At 36.3% G+C, this 15,824-nt stretch overlaps 1 protein-coding gene and 1 pseudogene across 1 annotated transcript in view; both read left to right on the top strand.

The window, feature by feature from the left end:
• LOC134206700 (glutathione hydrolase 1 proenzyme-like) overlaps positions 1-15,824 on the top strand; it is a 133,271-nt pseudogene that overhangs the window by 32,578 nt on the left and 84,869 nt on the right.
• LOC134205438 (scoloptoxin SSD14-like) overlaps positions 3,937-15,824 on the top strand; it is a 66,212-nt gene continuing 54,324 nt past the window's right edge. Inside the window, exon 1 of the mRNA XM_062680679.1 lies at positions 3,937-4,465. Coding sequence (XP_062536663.1) covers positions 4,461-4,465 — 5 coding nt within the window. The 5' untranslated portion in view covers positions 3,937-4,460. The remainder of the gene's footprint in view (positions 4,466-15,824) is intronic.

The raw sequence follows: 15,824 nt of genomic DNA, 5'->3' as shown, positions 1-15,824 counted from the left end.
GAAGCTCTCGGCTTATGAGGGAAAATTATTTTGCAAGTAAGTGGAGAAAATATCCAAACTTTTTTGTAAACTACTAATGACACGAAGGCTTCGCCTTTGGCTGAGAGACCCGTGTCATCTGCAAACAAAGATTTTTGACATCCTGGTGGTAAATCAGGTAAGTCAGAAGTAAAAATGTTATACAAAATGGGCCCCAGTATGCTGCCTTGGGGAACACCAGCTCTTACAGGTAATCTATCAGATTTAAATAGAATACTGATAGTTTACCTGCAGTGAGCGACCTGATAAATAATTTGGGATCAGTTTAATAATTTACAGAGGAAAATTGAAATTCATCAATTTTATAATCAAACCTTCATACCAAACACTGTCAAATGCTTTCTCTATATCAAGAAGAGCACCTCCAGTCGAATATCTTTCAGATTTGTTGAGCCGAATTAAGTTCGTAACTGTTAATAACTGATGAGTGGTTGAATGCCCATGGCGAAAACCAAATTGCTCATCAGCAAAAATAGAATTTTCATTAATATGAACCATCATTCTATTTAAAATAATCTTTTCAAATAGTTTGCTTATTGAAGAAAGCAAACTGATTGGGCGATAACTAGAAGCCTCGGCTGGATTTTTGTCCGGCTTCAAAATTGGAACAACTTTGGCGTTTTTCCATTTATCTGGGAAGTATGCCAATTGAAAACATTTGTTAAATAAATTAACCAAAAAGCATAAAGAGCTTTCAGGAAGTTGTTTGATAAGTATGTAGAAAATATCATCATCACCCAGTGCTTTCATATTTTTAAATTTTCTAGTAATAGATCTCTCTTCATCCAAATTAGTTCCCAACGAAGGGTTAAAAACATTCTCTTGATTGAGAATGTCTTCGAAGCTCCGTGTAACCTGATCCTCAATTGGACTAGTGAGACCAAGACTAAAATTATGGGCACTCTCGAACGGCTGAGCAAGTTTTTGAGCCTTTTCGCTATTTGTTAATAAAATTTTATTTCCCTCTTTAAGGTCACTCCTGATGGAATCCAAGATTAAAAGTGCTCGCGTTTTCGGGGGCACACCACTCGATACGGAAGCAACGCACAACTGTCATTTTTATTATTCCACGCATGCTGCGACGCAGCAAAGCTAAATCAACAAAAATGACAGTTGTGCGCCGCCTCTGAATCGAGTGGTGTGCCCCCGAAAACGCGAGCACTTTTAATCTTGGATTCCGTCAGGAGTGACCTTAAGCGCTGGAATTGGCTTTTGAGGTTTTTTTTAAGAACTTTCGTTAATTTCCGAAATGGTTTCGAACAGGGATTCAACTTCGAGACAGTTGGTATTTCTCAGAATAGCGAAACGTTTTTTAATTTCATTTTGCAAATCTCGCCAAATAACTTTCAACGCGGGATCGCGATTTCTTTGGCATTGCCTTCGCCTCAAATTTTTAAGACGGATTATTAGCTGAAGATCGTCGTCAATAATAATGGAGTTGAATTTAATTTCACATTTGGGAATTGCAATGCCTCTGGCTACGACAATGAAATTTGTCAAAGATACGAGAGCATTATCAATATCACTTTTGGTAACGAAAGGAATGTCAACATCAACATTCCTATCGATATACGTTTTATATAAATCCCAATCAGCTCTATGATAATTAAAAGTAGAGCTGATTGGATTATAAATGGCTTCTTGTGAGATTTCAAATGTCACAGGAAGGTGATCAGAGTCAAAGTCAGCATGAGTTACCAATTGGCCACACAGCTGACTTGAATCCGTTAAAACCAAATCAATTGTCAAAGGATTTCGAGTGGATGAAAACAAGTTGGGCCATTGGGATATTGAATAGTATAATATCCCGCAGAACAATCTTCAAATAAAATGTTGCTGTTGGAATTGCTTTGAGCATTATTCCATGAACGGTGTTTGGCATTGAAGTCACCAATTACGAAGAATTTTGATTTGTTGCGAGTCAGAATTTGAAGATCAGCTTTCAACAAATTCTTTTGCTGCCCATTGCATTGAAAAGGCAAGTAGGCTGCAATGAAAGAAAATTGTCGAAAATTTGTTTCAACAGAAACTCCCAAGGTTTCAAAAACTTTGGTTTCGAATGAGGAATATAATTTATGTTTGATACGTCTATTAATGACAATGGCGACCCCACCACAGGCGCTGTCAAGACGATCATTTCTGTAAATAAAATAATTTGGATCTCTTTTAATGGAGAGTCCTGGTCTTAAATAAGTTTCTGTTATAATGGCAATATGCACACTATGAACTGTTAGGAAGTTGAATAATTCATCTTCCTTACCCTTTAGAGAGCGGGCATTCCAATTTAGAACTTTCACACAATTATTTAGATCCATTAAAACGGAGTCCGATAACAATTCTTTGTGTGTACTTTATACCAACCTGAACAGCTTCCGGTATGGTATTTGCTTTGAACATTGCATCAATCATGTGATGCAATTGTTTAGTTAAAAAATCAAAATCGCAGTCGTGCTACCTGAATCCGTTTGGAATTTCCCGTCATCCATTTTGCACGGGAATTCAAAACTGTTTTGCGTGAAGGGCATTCCCAGAAATTGGATTTATGATTGTCCCCACAATTTGCGCACTTAAATTTATTGGAATCTTCTCTCACAGGACATGCGTCCTTGGCGTGAGAGGTTCCACCACAAATCATGCATTTAGCATCCATGTGACAATGTTTGGTTCCATGACCCCACTTTTGGCACTTACGGCACTGGGTGGGGTTTTGGAAATTTCCCCCAGGCCTGCGGAAATGTTCCCATGTAACACGGACATGGGACATAATACAGGCCTTTTCCAAACTTTTCATATTATTTAGTTCATTTTTGTTAAAGTGAACTAAATAAAATTCTTGAGAAATACCGCTGTGGGAAGTACCAGAGTGGGATTTTTTTTCATCTTAATTACTTGGACTGGTAAAAATCCAAGTAATTGAGAAATTTCAATTTTAATCTCATCCAATGATTTATCATCACTGGGGAGACCTTTCAAGATTACTTTGAACAATCGCTCAGTTTTGTCGTCGTATGTGAAAAATTTATGGCGCTTCTCAGTTAAATACTGAAGAAGACATTTGGCAGTCACCGTTTCTGGCAATCTGAAATGAAACCTTGATCCCCTGAAGGTTACTCACAATCTCATTCCTAAAGCCAGAAAACTCGGCAACAGATACCAAAATTGGCGGAATCCTTTCAAATCGAACTGATTGCTCAGTTCGATAGGAGAAGAATTATTTCCGATATAAGAGTTACAAGGAATATCTGAAGTCTCCAGCGTCCTTCTATTTTTTTCAGCGCTTTGGCAGGACGGTCTTCAAACCTTGTTTCTTAGAAGGAAGTGGAGAATTCAGCGACTCCCCCTTCCTCTTGTTTTTATTAATGCTCATTTCTGAGCGTGGAGACGTGACCTTCTAAGAGGTTTTCTCCCAGAACGGTGTTCTTGCAGGATTACTACCGCTTGATGGAATTTTACTTCCGCAAACGGGTCCCACGTAAAACGGGTCCTTGCAAAGATCGTTATTAATTTACGATCGATTACGAATTTACGATTACGATTAATTTCAATTAAATTTGAAATTAAAATAGCTTCGGGTAGTATCAAAAACCTCCTTCCGCAAAGAGTGGCATTAGTAAAGGGAGGGGGGGGGGGGGGGTTAATTACCCTAGTGGTTTTATCATGTTACTTAGGTCCTTTTGAAAAGTTAAGCGAGATTTGTTCTGATATTTTAGAACTCATATCAACAGTACATCAAGCAGTACAATTAGTGTTAACACGTGTTTGTGTCCTACCTATAAAAGACTGCTCTAAAAAGTTGAGAAACTCTGTTCTCAGTGTTCTCTCTAGTAAATGGCATTCATCGAATGGCACTGGGGCAATCTACTATCAGCGGTCGATGGTGTTCACCCACCAGTACCTCTCCATGCGATGACGATTGGCAATGGCAGTTTAGGTAGGCACCTGAAGCTGCGCTGGAACTCTTTCACGCTTCGTGCCAATGCAACGACAGTTTAAATTTGGTTGCCGTTCTGATCGGTCGGGTCAGTCGTCGCGGGTTCACTAATTCGCGGACATGTGGTTCTACTACGGAATTATTCTCTATTAGGCACCGGAAAACCAGTGCTGAATTGTGCCATTGTGCTGCCAATTGAGAGGATATTTTTATAAAACGGCTTTGTGGGATCGTATTAATACTTAATGAGAAGAGAATTGTGATTTTGTGTGATGATTATATGATGTTACAATAATAATAAGTTTATCAAAAAGTGAATTTGGGTTACACTGTGCAAAGAAATAAAGTATTATTTTGTGAACGAAATCATCAGATACAAATAAGGCTAAGGTATCAAAAAAATAAACCAGTGGCTACCGCTTAGGCGACTTCCAGGCTTCAACGGAGGCTGCAGCCTCAAACCTACTTGCAGGCAAAACCTACTTTCAAAATGATGTAAGTTGATCGTAGTACACCCAATATTTTTTTTACACGGTTGGTATTCTTTAATTTCCCGATTAACCTGATTTTTAACAGCTTTTTAAATACCACCTGAATTTTCTTTGATTTTTTGTGATTTTTTTCATGGGGTTAACTCATAGAGCGATTCCAAGCAACAGCATCAAAATTTAAGAAAATTTTTAATTCATGATTTTCTATTGAGTTGAAACTTTGCACAGTTTTTCAATTTCATCTAAATCGTCATTTTTCGATATCAAATCTTCATATTGAGTCACGACTAACTTTTCAAAAGGGTGTATGTGAAAATGGTTCAAAAATATTTAAAAAGCTGCACAGCAAAAACGGAATGTTCGATTGTTATGATTTTTTCAGCAAAGTTAGACAACTAAATGGTGATTCTTAAGAAAATGTGCACAGTAAAAAAAAAAATTTTGCCTTTAAAAATATCATTTTTGTCACAAAAACTCAAATATCTCAAAACCCTATCTTTTTTCGAACGTAATTTTTTAGGGAAAACGGTCCATTATATTAGCTATCTACCATAAAAATTTGGTGATGGTAAACTAATAAACAAAAAAGTTATGACATTTCAAACATTTCACAATTTTCACATATAGTAAACAAAAAAAATTTCCGTGTATTTTTTTTCAAGAATCGCAGTTTGATGCTGATTTTATTGTTAAGGGCCTTGCGTGAGTTAAACAAGTTGTTTGTATGATATTCCATATTTATGTATTCATCGATATTATGTATATTATATGTATAAATATTATATGTATAAATAAATAAAATGAATTAATATTATCCTAAGTATTAAATTAAATGTGGCAGTTACACAATGTTGTTATAGAAACTCTAAGAGTTTTGGGTTTGAATTTTGGTATGGGTTATGATATCCATGAAAACAGTTTATTAATACTTATTTTTATTTATTTTTATTCAAATTTTTTAAAATATTGAACACTTTTGAATTATTATCAGCACAGTTTGAGTATAGTTTTGCTTTAATTTTATTTTCCGACAATGGAATGAAACAGTGAAATGTTTGGGTTCCTTGGATCGTTTTCGCGTTATTAAATTGCTCGCTGAGCTCTGAAGCCTTTATTTCGTACTCTTCAGTAGTAGTAAAACAAAATGATAATTTGGTTAAATCTTTTCTTTTCTACGATTTGCCCAATCAAAAGTTCTTTCGCAGTTTTAATTGGATGCTCACGTTCTTTGGCTAAACTTGCTCTTGTGGCCATGCGCTTTATTGTTCCTCCAATAGCATCACAAGGACCTTTGCCATGTGATGTAGCAAAAATGCCATTCTGCATCAATTCCGTACATTGATTTAAATTGACATAGGCTCGAAAAATTCTTACGATTTTTGTACTGCGACGCTGCTCCATCAGACATGAAATATATCTTTTGACTTCTTTATGCTTATCAACGCGTAAAAAGTTAATCATTTTTCAATGAACAAGTTTACGGATACTGAATCGTGTCTTAAATCTTCGGAAATTATAATAAAACTTAAGTGTTCAATTTGCGTACTTCCATTAAAATAAATAACGAATGGATGAATTGTAGCTTGTTGTACGTTCCAGTGATGGGACTGCACTTCATCTTGCAATACAAAGCTGTAATTTTCAGAAAATCACAAATGACTAAAAATTCACCATTTTGTAATGTATTTTCGTATTTTTTAAAAAGCGGGATTGTTCTGTTTGGATGAAATCGTGAGGGGTTAAACTGTCTAATTTCAAGCAAAAATATGGCATAAAGTCATCTACAGGTTTTTCAATAGTTTCTATGTCACACCTATCCGTGGTCACCCATTGCTCAAATGATAACTGATCAATATATTTTCTTCAAACTCAGCGAATAAAGTATTTTCCAATGATGAAGAATCTGGACAATCCGAACAAGATCGTAGATAGCAATTTGATGTTGTATTTTCACACAAAAAACTACCAGTTAACATTTTAATATCCTTTGTTAAATTGATTCTTTTCAAACTATGTAAAATAAGATTAATATTCTCATGGGTTGTGCACACACACACATTATGTGTTCCTGAATTGGAAAGAAGCTTACATTGCCTTGGCCGAAGGCTTGCAAATGAGGAAAACCTATTTTAATATTATCGTGAATTTCCTTGAAGCGTGTACGCTTCTTTCAAAATCGTCATCATTAATCGTTTTTGGATTGCTTGACGCTTTCCATCTTTTTCACTGATACATAATCTTTTGACCAGGCATAGCTCGACTTACTTCATCATCTTCAAAATATTGAACTACTATTTCTTTTGTCTCATCTGTTAATGCAGTACTAGACCTAGTATTTTGGTTGAAAGACAGTTATTCTTCAATTGTTTTGCCTCTTTTACTGTATTTCTATTGGTTTTGAACTCATCAATGGCATCCTGAATAGACCACGAACTTGGCAGCATCGACAAAATCAATAATTTTTCTTTCCTTGTCGTGGCTGCATTCGAGAACTTTTCCTTCATTTTTATAATTACCTCCTCGTAGTCTGTATTTTCCACATCTTCTGGTCCCTAATTTGAAGAGGTTTCTTCGTACAGCTTCGTTTATTTCACGGTATTTTTCTCCGGGTAATAAACGTAGTCCATCTTACTCCATTTAATCGGAGTCACTTTTATCCCAGCTATGCCCTCGTTAAAGCGTTCGATGTTGACCTTTTGGATACACTCATCTTCCGATTGATTTGTTGAAACAGATTTCGCTGATGGTACGGTGGCAAGGCTCTCAGCACTTAATACTTCTGGTAATTCCTCAGTTGTTGTCGATACATCTGGCAATTCCTCAGTTGCTGTCGTTTTCGAACTTCCTGCGCTCTGCTCAACCGATGATATACAGATTGCTCTTTTGTCAACGTTTAGACGGCAGGACGTGCAAATGCGTAAATTTGTATTCAATGTGGACATTGGAGCATAACCAGTCGCTTTCAGTTTATCTATGGTGCTTTCGGTGAGATTTCGTAACTCTTTTGAACACTTTTTTCCATCAAACGGCCTACAACAGTTGAGAAAGCGGCTACTCATGTTGTTCGTAATATTTCAATAAACAAAATCACTTTTAAGTTTTTACTGACTAGTTTGGTGTCATTTGCTTGACTGAAGAAAAAATTACTATAAGATCTTTAACAACCTTAGTAGTAGTAATTTTTTGCTTTTTCGTGAGCATTGTCATGGTATGTACCTATCATGCATTTGTTGTTGTTGAAGATACCCGTTTCCTCCCGATCATAAAGTCTATTCTCTAAGAGGTATATTTTTGCAGGTAAAGTATAGACGTACACGTGTATATAAATCTTTGATTTTGCAGCTTTTTGTCTTAAAATAACATTTCTGATATGTTTCTATCAACGTTATTATCAACAGGTCTCAACACTATTAAAAGAATTTTTCGCCAGTCACGTGCAATGAAAATTATGACACTATCAATACTTTTGATCACAACACTGGATCGTGTCTAAGTTTCTTATAGATGCTATGAATAATTAAATCAAAATATCATGAAAACAACTTGTTTAAATCACGTCCTTTAACAATAAAATCTGCATCAAACTGCAATTCTCGAAATAACTTACACAGAAAAAATTTTTTTTACTAAATGTGAAAATTGTGAAATGTTTGAAATGTCATAACTTTTTGTTTATTAGTTTACCATCACCAAATTTTTATGGTAGATAGCTAATATAATGGACCGTTTTCCCTAAAAAATTACGTTCGAAAAAAGATAGGGTTTTGAGATATTTGAGTTTTGTGACAAAAATGATATTTTTAAAGGCAAAAAATTTTTTTTTTACTGTGCACATTTTCTTAAGAATCACCATTTAGTTGTCTAACTTTGCTGAAAAAATCATAACAATCGAACATTCCGTTTTGCTGTGCAGCTTTTTAAATATTTTTGAACCATTTTCACATACACCCTTTTGAAAAGTTAGTCGTGACTCAATATGAAGATTTGATATCGAAAAATGACGATTTAGATGAAATTGAAAAACTGTGCAGAGTTTCAAATATTTTCGAAATGGTCGCTCAGGATCGACTGACATGCCCCCGTGGAATGCCTCCATAGTTTTATCAACGCTGAAGGTCGTAATCAACTGAAACCCACCCGTGTAAAAAAAGAACCGGGTGTACATAACATTCATTCTTAACATTCCTATCACCACCTGTTCTCACAATCATCGACCTTCATACAGATTAACACTCCGCTGTCGAAATGAAAACAAATATTTTTCTCGCTTTATTGTGCACAGTGTATTGAAAGCTTTCAGATGATATATGTAAAGAAGGAAAAACGTAGGAAAATTTTATAGAGTTGGATTTTTTTCTGTCACCATCTACGAGGTATGATGAAATATTTCTGTTTTTTGTGCCAACCGTGCTGGAAATGAAAAAGTTTCAATCAATTTAAGTGAAATTGAAAAAAAAAACATAACAATTTCGTTTTGTTAAATATTAAATAATTTCATTGATTTTGTAGCAGCATAGTTAACAACATGCTAATGTGTCAACATTCACGGATCAAAAATTTAGAATTGAGTGCACTTCAACCAATTGAATTGCTAATGGCCTTCAATAGATAATTTTAATTAAAAACACTCACGATGCATGTTAAGTTCGTGAGATTTGCAATTCATATGCAGTAAGGATTTTATGGGTAAGTCACATTAATTAGTTGACTATGCTAAAAATATATCTCTGCTGCAGCGTACTGTGAATTGCGAAGTTAGTACGTTTAGATGTACGAATGTTTTAAGTCATAATTGTGAAACAAGCTTTTAAAGTACGTGAGGTATTCAAGTTAAGTCAGTCAAGCAGTCAGGTTCCACGAAAGCCTACAAGTGCGCGTTATACATTATTTTCAACTTCAAACTGAATTCGATCGGAGAGTTTTGTGAAGTTCAAACGCATCCATATGGGGCGAAATTACTAACTCAAAATGATTATTTTTGTTACAATTCAAAATAAGGTATAGTATAAGTATTGAGGAATATTTTTTAATTTAAATGTAAATCAACAATGTGGGGTCCCGTACGATTTCCGTTCAATCTATTAAGGTTTACAAACTACCATGCGTTCACCGTTCAATTCTCAGGCAAGTCTACCATTCTGCACCATCTCTAGTCCAATTTACTGCAGGTCCAAAAGCAAATCATTGTAGTAGGGGAGATACGTATGAAATGCGCCGGTTGGGTAAAATGTGCCACCACGTTTTCTTGGTTATAATACCACGATTCTTGGTTATTAACCCAAATTTTGTCTCAAAATCGTGAGCGGCTGAAGCCAAAAAACATTTGTAAGCCGTTACTCAAAAAAAAAAAACTTTGTCAAAACTCTGTGTTCAAATTTTTAATTACGATGCAATTTCAGTGTTAACGTCAACAATGCTTTTTCTTCACATACAAAACATATTTTCTCCTCTTTTTTATTAATCTAAAATATTGACTACCTTAAAGTATAAGACTGACACTTATCTTTTGCAAAACTAGTGTGACTTTTTCAGTGAAAAATATTGGAAAATTTTGATTATAATTTTTGGGTGGCGCATATTGTCCAGCGTCGTTCATTTTAAATGAAAATGCAGTATTTTGGAATAAAATCGTTTTCTTGTAATATTGTTGGTTTTTCTTCAAAATGGTTGGACCATGTAATGACTGATATGCTAGATTATTGATGTACACTTCGAAATTTCACTATTTCGGATGAAATCACCATTGAATTAAGAGATAAGCTTAGGGGGCGCATATTGATCGCATCTCCACTAGAAGACATTCCATATGAAGTGACCGAGAAAAATTGCAAACTTGTAATCGACTTCCTTAGAATAGAATGAATTTTTGAACAGTTGTTTATGTTCAGGTTAAAGTAAAAAATCAGAAAGTTCGCGGTGATTTATCCTCCCCGCGATCAATGCGACCACCCCCCTTTTCAGAAAAAATATATGAATTTGAATGAAAACTATCATATAGTTTTGCTAATATTTCTGGAACCATAAGAGCTAGAATGAATCTAAGGTAATCATTCGATTTCTCAACAAATTAAAGAAAAAAAAATGTGTTTTGAGGTGCATTGTTGCCAAATAAACAATGTTTAGGTTTTCGTGCAAAAATTGCATTTTTCTCCCATTGCGTAGGGTAAAATACCCAATAGTGGACCGCCTAGTAGCGGAATTGTAAAAAAAAAACATCTAATTTTACTTTCCATAGCATTTCCAATGCATGTAATTAAATTATAGGACTGTAAGGTACCCAAGTAACCACCAAGCATTAATTAATGCATGTAATCAATCACAGATCAGCATATTATATGCTAATTGCATTATATCAGTTTTAACGATGTGAAGATGCATTTATTAATCAACTGTCAAGCAACGATACACTAGTTCAACGTTACGAGTGCAGCATTACTTATGTTTTATTTCAACTTGTCAAAGTAATGAAGCATTATTTCGGTCGTAAAAGAGCCTTTTTCACTTTAAGTCAACTTTAATGGCTGTATTATTTACAACCATATATAGTTCCATGTTTACTTGGGTTTACATTGTGCTGTGATAATGCAAAAACGGCTGGAGGATTGGCTACTGGTTGGGGCCACTATTGGGCATTTTTGATCTAAAAAATAGCATCATCATCGTGTTCTTTGAGCATCTTTACGTAGCGCTTGAACCCCAAGGCACTTTTTTCCTATCTCAATTTAAAGGGTTTTCAAAACGGAAAGAAACATTTTCACTAAGAATATTATTAGTTTTTAATTGTTTTCGCACATGCACATGTACTTAAACACAAAAAATCTGGCCATTTCAGGTGACACAAATACCTACTTCATCCATGAATAATAATTTCAGATATTGGATTCTATCATATATTTGATAGATAAACCAACTCACGAAACTTGGTTCAAATCGGAGAAAGTCGATTACAAGTGGTTCGAACACTTGGTATGGAATGACCCAGTAGTAAAATTTTTATTTTCATGCTATGTTGTATATTACATCTTGATTTTACATATCGAGTGCATGACCCTGATGTGCTTTTTTTTTAGATCTTTATTAATGTGTTTTTTTAATTATTAATTAAGTTCAACACAGCCCTGATGTGCTTCATCTTTGTATCCATTTGATATTATATTCTGATTAGGGCAATTGCATTGCAAAATTTTACATGTTAGCACTTTTAGGCATTGGTTTTCTTTCAAATTCAACATCAAACTAATCATTTGGTAGCCTATTTACTGTTTGCACTACATTTGATATTCTAGTTGGTATTTGGACGCCAAGCAACGAACCCTTAATTGATCCTACGAACTTTTCCGAATCCAATGTTTCTACACCTCGCATTTTCAACAGCGCCACTATCAATACTGCAGCAACGAGCAACTGGTATCTTTTTTTCTATGCTTGCTAAGACGCAGCAAAGCCAAAACAAAAAGATGACAGTTTTTCTTTGCTTCTTTGTTGAGATTGGTGTCTCTGAAAGTGCGAGGTAAAATTTATTTGGATTCTAGACAGTTTCACTTTAAAGACAATCATCACGGAATCCAAATATAAAAGTTCTAGCATTTAAGGCCTCACCACTTAATAGATATGTAACGTACAACTGTTATTTTTATTTTTTACACGCATGCTACGATGCAACAAAGCTGAAATAAGTAAAATGACAGTTATGCGTTGCGTATCAAATGGTGTGCCTTTGAACGCGTGAGTGTATTTAATTTTTAATTCCACGAGGATTGTCCTTTACACTCACCGAAGCGTTTATTATATTAGGGTAAGACGGTATAATGCGCCCCACCTGGCCAAAACGCCCCCTTTGATTTCTAGAAAACTATAACTAACTAAGGGTAAAAATCAGTTGGTACCTTTAAATATTTGTAAAACCATCATACTATGTGAATGTGGAAGTATTTTTGTATTACATAATGAAAATAATAGCAAAATACAAAAAGTTACAGTTTTGATGTAACTTTCAATGTTTGTTTGCTCAACATTCTGGAGCGACGCTAGCATACTGTCCGCAAAACTTGCACTGGAACACTCAGTTGGGCAACAAAATAACTTTTCTCAGTGGTTAATATGATATAAAATTGCTTCCATCTTCAAAAATGTAACGTTTTTCGAAAATATGTTTCACTGGTCAAAACGCCCCAGTGTAGGCAGGACGATATGCCCTTACCAACTGGACACAAGCGCGGCGAGCTTGCAGCAGTTGCTTCCAAATTATATGGAAACTATTGAAATGTAATTCAAACCTGCTTAAATGAACTTATGTTGTTTTTTTTTAATGTCAAGCACATAAGGATTTGTAACCTTTTTATTATGGGATTGATAAAATACTAATGAAGGGCTATGAATACTATATGATTACTCACGGGCAATGCATTTGCGACTTCCTGGACTACCAAATAACACAAAGTTTGCATAAACTGCGTTAAAAAGTAAAAAGTTATCAAGGTATTGCCTTAAGGGGGGGGGGGGGCATATTATACCGTCTTACCCTAATTGTTTCAATCCCTGACAGGCCGTGAGCCTCCGATGTTCTTGTCATGGGAGAGACGTTGAGAATTATACCCAGGAGCTTAATTTGGACCCGGTGAAGTTCGGGAAGATGTGTTTTTGCGCAGCTCACCCAGACAGGCTTTCCATATTCGATCCCAGTGAGAATTGTCTGCCTGCCTGTGCTATACCTACACCAAGCTTAGGGACAAAAACGACCGATCAGCGGGTGCAGTATTTTGTAACAAAACGTTACACTTCGTCGCACTTTTGTGACAGCCTGTTGCCTGAAAACAAGCTTTCTGTCTAGGGTCAAGTCAAGATATTCAACCGCATTGCCCTACTCCACCGTCTTACCATTGAGGTTGATTTTACAATCCTTGGGTGGAACATGTTTGGGGGTTTGGTGTGAGGGAAAACTATGGCCTGGGGGTTTTCGCTGCGGTGATATAAATCTGGTGAGGTACTCTGTCAGGCCTCGTTCGAGTTTTGCCACTATAGCGCTCTGATGATCACTCTATCATTATAGACGAGAGAAGTGTCATCGCGAAGAGTGTCAAAATGCCGCCTTCTAAAGGTTCTGGGATGTCCGTGGTGAACTGGTCAAACAGCAGGAGCCCGAAGATACTGCTCTGAGGGACGCCTACTATGATGACGTGAGCATTGAAACTGGCTCCGCGGATTAAGACTCATAATGTCCTGCATGACATAAAGTTATAGATCATTCTTTTTGCCATGTAGCTGGGAAGATTGTAGCGTGTTTTGGAGGCAAACTTGTTCAATATGAGGACGTTGGTAACCCGGGTCAATTGGTGTGCGTGTGCGGTTGATCGACCGCGACGGAAATCAAACTGTGCCGTGAGCAAGATATTATGATATTCGACGGACTCAAGTAGCCAACGATAGATCACCTTTTCAACCCGTTTTCAGAAGAGGAATAACCTTCCTAGGCTTCTGATTGGGGATGACTTTGGCTTTCATGACGATGGGAAGTAATTAGGTCAAGGGGACTGATTAAAGATCAGCGAAAAGTGTTCGAAGAACGGAGCACTCATATGTTTGAGTTCAAGATTCCCTGAGAATTTCATGTTTTTTAATGACTCCATGTAGATCGTCATTTCGTAAGCTGAAATCTCCAACTCTTCCGGGAAGTCGTTGGAAATCAAATGATTGTTGTTCGCAAACTTGTTCATAACAGTTGAATGTTGACAGACGATGTACTGTCCAAGTTGATTGTATAATACACTGGATTCTGTTTTTACGCGATTTATATTTTCTCAATTTTCCACACATCCTAAATGTTTAACGCATATCAATTACCATGTGATTTTTCTTTGATTTATTCTGGATTTTTAGAAACATGTTGCGAAGAGTTTGGTGTTAAATTGAAGTCACACGATAAAAAACACGAGCGAAAAAAAATCGTGTAAAAATAAAATCCTGTGTATACAAATGCTTTATGACTATATTTTGATAATACATAGGTGACTTCAACTTCAGCGGAATTAACTGGATTCCTAGCAACACATTGTTTCTATATGCTGATCCATCCAATTCATCACATTATTCTGTCACCCGGCTGCAGGACTGCTATAGTACTGCTGGGCTAGTCCAAATGTGTGGTGTTTAACATGAAAACAGTTGTATGTTGGATCTCTGCTTTGTCAGCGAAGGTATATAAGAACGCAGCCTTGTTCTGCTTGCTCTTACTCATATTGTCACGATAAGTCGTCATTTCCTAGCGACAAGCAGACGTAACAGCTAAAACATTTTCCTGAAAAATCATCGCCCAGTTACTCTGGCACCATCTTGCCTGCATGTTGCACGAAATCAAGTTCAGTAAAACAATGGCAACAGAAGGCGCTAGTGTGAAATGTCAAACACGAAGGTTAATGAAATTAAAAACAGCTGTTGAATTCAAGGTCAATATGATTTCTTCAGTCTTACGTTTGTTTATCTGTGCTGCCGTGATGACCTTTTATCAAATGTATTGGTTTATGCCATTGATTAAAGTGACCAGCCTGCGTCCTGCAATACGAGTGACGCCTATCTGGAATACGTAACTGATTAACTGATTGGAAAATAAACACACCAAATTGCATTCTGGATAGATTTTACCCAAAAAATAATATAAAAATATTTAAGAGACTGTCTTTGAATAACTTTTTTGGTATAACTTTGAAAATGAATTTGACAAGTTCACTCCCAAAAGAATACATCGTGCTCCGACGTTCCCTCCATGATCTAATCGACATGTTTGAAAACGGCTAAACGATGTCCCTACTCAGATCATTCGGTGCTCCTCTCCTACTTTGGCTTGCGAGGGGCAATAAGCTATGTTGGACGTGATGCCGCCGACGGAGGTGGTAACTTCCACTCCAGCGGCTTCGATGAACTTAAGCTTGAACCTCAGCGTCAGCAGTAGACGATGCATCAGAAGGCGATGACCAAACCGCACCCCCCCCCTCCTTGGTTTTGTCCGATCCAACTCATTAGCCTAAAATCCTTATTTGTTGCATTAACATAACTACCAAGTTGCCTGCAGTCAGCTTTATTGTACCGCTCTTGTAGTCGCAACGAAAAATAAGCGCCTGATAGTCGCCATACAAAAAAAGCTACTTTGAATTTTTTGAAAATTTCACCGCCACGTGGTGATTTCTGGCGGCGAATGCTTTGATAGCATGTACTATTTGTACTGCGGATATTTTTTTTAGCATCCATGAGAACCTTGGAAAATGATCATGACAGTTGTCATTTTGTTGCAAGGCACAATACTTCTTATGATAAGAAACATTTTCAAGTCGTCAGCATAAGTAAGGAAGTAAGTAGACCACGGCTTCCCA

The sequence above is a fragment of the Armigeres subalbatus genome, chromosome 1 (genome assembly GCF_024139115.2).
Source record: "Armigeres subalbatus isolate Guangzhou_Male chromosome 1, GZ_Asu_2, whole genome shotgun sequence".
In the NCBI taxonomy this organism is placed as follows: Eukaryota; Metazoa; Arthropoda; class Insecta; order Diptera; family Culicidae; genus Armigeres; species Armigeres subalbatus.
Note: the sequence above shows the minus strand (reverse complement) of the source record. Positions and strands in the feature narration are given on the sequence as shown.